The sequence below is a fragment of the Babylonia areolata genome, chromosome 35 (genome assembly GCF_041734735.1).
Source record: "Babylonia areolata isolate BAREFJ2019XMU chromosome 35, ASM4173473v1, whole genome shotgun sequence".
Taxonomy (NCBI): Eukaryota; Metazoa; Mollusca; class Gastropoda; order Neogastropoda; family Buccinidae; genus Babylonia; species Babylonia areolata.
Genome location: NC_134910.1, coordinates 15056003 through 15060793, shown reverse-complemented (window position 1 = coordinate 15060793; position 4791 = coordinate 15056003). Strand labels below are relative to the sequence as shown.

The following is a 4791-nucleotide window of genomic DNA, read 5'->3' as shown; positions in this document are numbered from 1 at the left end:
GATTTTATTTCAAAGAAGGCAAACTCTTTCTTGTGGCTTTGCAAGAATTCGACATTCTATCCCCTCATTGAGGAAATCGGAGGTAGAAGGGAAACGAGTATTTCATTAGCCACCCCGGAACTGTTGAACGATCAAGAAAGGTTGTGAATAGTGTTGTGGGTTGTTATTGAGTTTCCTACCCCCCCCCCCCCCCCCCCCCCATTGCCCTAAACAGTTGATTCTTCAACAACCTCTAGCCTTTGTGTTATACCCCTACCCACCTTTCCTACCTCTTAACAAGTTTTCACAGACCCTCGCCAAGGCTCGTGTTGTGTGGAGTAACGGATTTCACTTCGACTACGATCATTCATCGGACGGTTGCTTGCTTGTGCTGCTTCTGCAACTGCTGCGTCTGCTGCTGTTGTTGGTGGTGTTGTTGCTGGTGGTGGTGTAGCGGTGCCTGCAGTGTGTGAGGAGGTACAGGAGGATGCGATCAACGGACATGGCGACCATGAATGCCCCCGCCAGCACGCTCAACACCGAGACCTCCATGGCCCTCAGTCAGAGCATGGACTCCGTCAACGCCACTCCGGAGGAAGAGGTCAGTCAGGATGGTGGTGATGGTGGTGGTGATGATGGTGATGGTGATGGTGGTGATGATGGTGATGATGATGATGATGGTGATAGGTTGAAGAAGTAGTCAGTCAGAATGCAGAGTGGTGATGGTGTTGGTGGTGGTGATGGTGGTGATGGTGATGATGCGATGCTGGTGGTGATGGTGATGATGGTGGTGATGATGGCGATGACGATAATGATAATAGGTTAAGAAGAAGAGGTCAGTCAGAATGATGATTGTGGAGATGATGATAGTGATGACGATAATGATAATAGGTCAAGAAGAAGAGGTCAGACAGATCGGTGATGATGACGGTGATGATGATGATGATGATGATAATAATAATAATAGGTTGAAGAAGAAGAGGTCAATCAGAATGATGATGATGATGGTGATGATGATGATGATGATGATAGGTTGGAGAAGAAGAGGTCAATCAGAATGATGATGATGATGGTGGTGATGATGATGATGATGATGATAGGTTGGAGAAGAAGAGGTCAATCAGAATGATGATGATGATGATGGTGGTGATGATGATGATGATGATGATGATAGGTTGGAGAAGAAGAGGTCAATCAGAATGATGATGATGGTGGTGATGATGATGATGATGATGATAGGTTGGAGAAGAAGAGGTCAATCAGAATGATGATGATGATGGTGGTGATGATGATGATGATGATGATAGGTTGGAGAAGAAGAAGAGGTCAGTCAGAATGATGATGATGGTGATGATGATGATGATGATGATAGGTTGGAGAAGAAGAAGAGGTCAGTCAGAATGATGATGGTGGTGATGATGATGATGATGATGATAGGTTGAAGAAGAAGAGGTCAATCAGAATGATGATGATGATGATGATGATGGTGATGATGATGATGATGATGATGATGGTGGTGATGATGATGATGATGATGATGATGATGATGATGATAGGTTGGAGAAGAAGAAGAGGTCAGTCAGAATACAGAATGATGGTGATGCTGATGACAATGATGCTGATGATTGATAATGATGATGATGCTGATGATGATAATGATAATAATGATGATGATGATGATGATGATAATCAAAATAATAATGATGATAATAATGGTGTCGTTGATGATGATGATGATGATGATGATGATGATGTCGTTGATGATGATGGTAGACTGGCTATTTCTTCCCCTCCACTCTAATGTGTGGCTGGCAGAGCGAACGTCTACGCCTTGTGAACGCTACTCATTCTGTCTTGTCGGGAAAAAGAGGATAATGCCAATGATGATGATGATGATGATGATAATTTCGCTGTATCCACATTTCTTCCCCTCCGTTCCTATGCGTGGGTGGCGGAGTAAATGAACATCCACACCTTGTCGTGAACGTTACTCTGTCTTGTCTGGGAAAAAGAGGATAATGCCGATGATGATGATGATGATGATGATGATGATGATGATGATGATGATAATTTCGCTGTATCCACATTTCTTCCCCTCCGCTCCTCTGTGTGGGTGGCGGAGTAAATGAACATCCACGCCTTGTTGTGAACGTTACTCTGTCTTGTCTGGGAAAAAGAGGATAATGCCAATGATGATAATAATAGTAATAATAATGGTAATGGTAAGATGGTGATAATGTGAATAGATAGTACTTATCGACGCAAACTCCCCGATAATATAACGGGCTTTAATGTGAATAGATAGTACTTATCGACGCAAACTCCCCGATAATATAACGGGCTTTAGGCGCCTCACAGGAAACATATACAACAGCGCATAATAACATGCCCCCTTTGCACATCAAAGTAACAACAGCGACACATATAATTGTGTGTATTTGTATACGCCCAGACAATCCTACAACTTGCACGTATAAACACACACACACACACACACACACACACACACACACACACACACACACACACACACATAGTTGATGCAAACCTCGCATTCAATAATCACAATCATTCGCACCCAGTGATCAGTCCCACGGTCTTTCAGTATAAATACATAAAAGACATGCTGAAATACTGAGCTAGTGTGAACCTCCGATACAGTAACCACAATCACGATGATCACAATTTCACGGTCATTCAGTATAAATACATAAAAGACATGCTGAAATACTGAGCTAGTGTGAACCTCCAATACAGTAACCACAATCACGATGATCACAATTTCACGGTCATTCAGTATAAATACTTAAAAGACATGCTGAAATATTTAGCTAGTGTAAACCTCACCAGTACAGTAACCACAATCACGATGATCACAATTTCACGGTCATTCAGTATAAATACTTAAAAGACATGCTGAAATATTTGGTAAGTGTGAACCTCCAATGCATTAATCATAATCACGATGATCACAATTTCACGGTCATTCAGTATGAATACATAAAAGACATGCTGAAATATTGAGTTAGTGTAAACCACCCAACAGAGTAATCAGAATCACGATGATCACAATATCACGGTCATTCAGTACGAATACATAAAAGACATGCTGAAATATTGAGTTAGTGTAAACCCCCCAATCCAGTAATCAGAATCACGATGATCACAATTTCACGGTCATTCAGTATGAATACATAAAAGACATGCTGAAATATTGAGTTAGTGTAACCCCCCCAATACAGTAATCACAATCACGATGATAACAATTTCACGGTCATTCAGTATGAATGCATAAAAGACATGCTGAAATATTGAGTTAGTGTAAACCCCCCAATACAGTAATCATAATCTTCGATGATCACAATTTCACGTCATTCAGTATAAATGCTTAAAAAAGACATGCTGAAATATTTAGTAAGTGTGAACCTCCAATGCATTTATCACAATCACGATGATCACAATTTCACGTCATTCAGTATGAATACATAAAAGACATGCTGAAATATTGAGTTAGTGTAAACCACCCAATACAGTAATCAGAATCACGATGATCACAATTTCACGGTCATTCAGTATGAATACATAAAAGACATGCTGAAATATTTGGTAAGTGTGAACCTCCAATGCATTTATCACAATCACGATGATCACAATTTCACGTCATTCTGTATAAATGCATAAAAGTCATGATGAGATACTGAGTTAGTGTAAACCCCCCAATACAGTAATCAGAATCACGATGATCACAATTTCACGGTCATTCAGTATAAATACATAAAAGACATGCTGAAATATTTGGTAAGTGTGAACCTCCAATGCATTTATCACAATCAAGATGATCACAATTTCACGTCATTCTGTATAAATGCATAAAAGTCATGCTGAAATATTGAGTTAGTGTAAACCCCCCAATACAGTAATCACAATCACGATGATCACAACTTCACGTCATTCTGTATAAATGCATAAAAGTCATGATGAGATACTGAGTTAGTGTAAACCACCCAATACAGTAATCATAATCTTCGATGATCACAATTTGACGGTCATTCAGTATAAATGCTTAAAAAAGACATGCTGAAATATTTAGCAAGTGTAAACCTCCAATACATTGATCACAATCATCAGTGATCACAATCCCACCACGGTCATTCAGTGTGAAATGTACATAATTAACAGACATAAACTGCATAAAAAAACTTAAGTTAATGCAAAACTGACAGGCAATAATCACAACCACACACATGCAATCGGCACAGTCAGAGAACGAGTTTATTTAGATATCACACTATACTTAAAACATCGACATACATGCTGCAATAAAAAAATAAAAAAAGAAAACAAAAAAAGAAGAACTGTTCAGCATTCAGTGTCAGTGCCGTTCCCGCAGTAAATCCCGCGCCCCCCCCCCTTCCTCCCGTAGGGCAGGATTGGCATGGTGTTCTTTCTTCTTACTCTGCACCGCCTCTGTCTGTCTGCCTATCTGTCTGTCTGTCTGTCTTTTTACTCCCCGTCCGACTGGTGGCAGAGTTCTTCTTTTGTCCTTTTCTTTTTCTTGCCTGTCTCCATCCTGCTTGCGATTCTTGCTTCCATACCAAGATTGGTGGATCCTGTCTGTCTGTCTGTCTCTTTGTCTGTCCGTCTCTGTCTGTCTGTTTCTCTCTCTCTCTCTCTCTCTCTCTCACTCCCTCTCTCTCTTTTTTCTCTTTCCCTCTCTCTCTTTGTCTCTCACTATCTCTCTGTCTCTCTCTCTTTGTCTCTCTCTCACACATTCTCTCTCACGCTCTCTCTTTCTCACTCTCTCTCTTTGTC

The 4791-nt window shown here is 40.6% G+C and overlaps 1 protein-coding gene across 1 annotated transcript in view; it reads left to right on the top strand.

Moving 5' to 3' along the window:
* The first annotated feature begins 214 nt into the window (after positions 1-214).
* LOC143277898 (uncharacterized) overlaps positions 215-4791 on the top strand; it is a 415205-nt gene continuing 410628 nt past the window's right edge. Inside the window, exon 1 of the mRNA XM_076582855.1 lies at positions 215-580. Within this exon, the coding sequence (XP_076438970.1) occupies positions 467-580 (114 nt within the window). The 5' untranslated portion in view covers positions 215-466. The remainder of the gene's footprint in view (positions 581-4791) is intronic.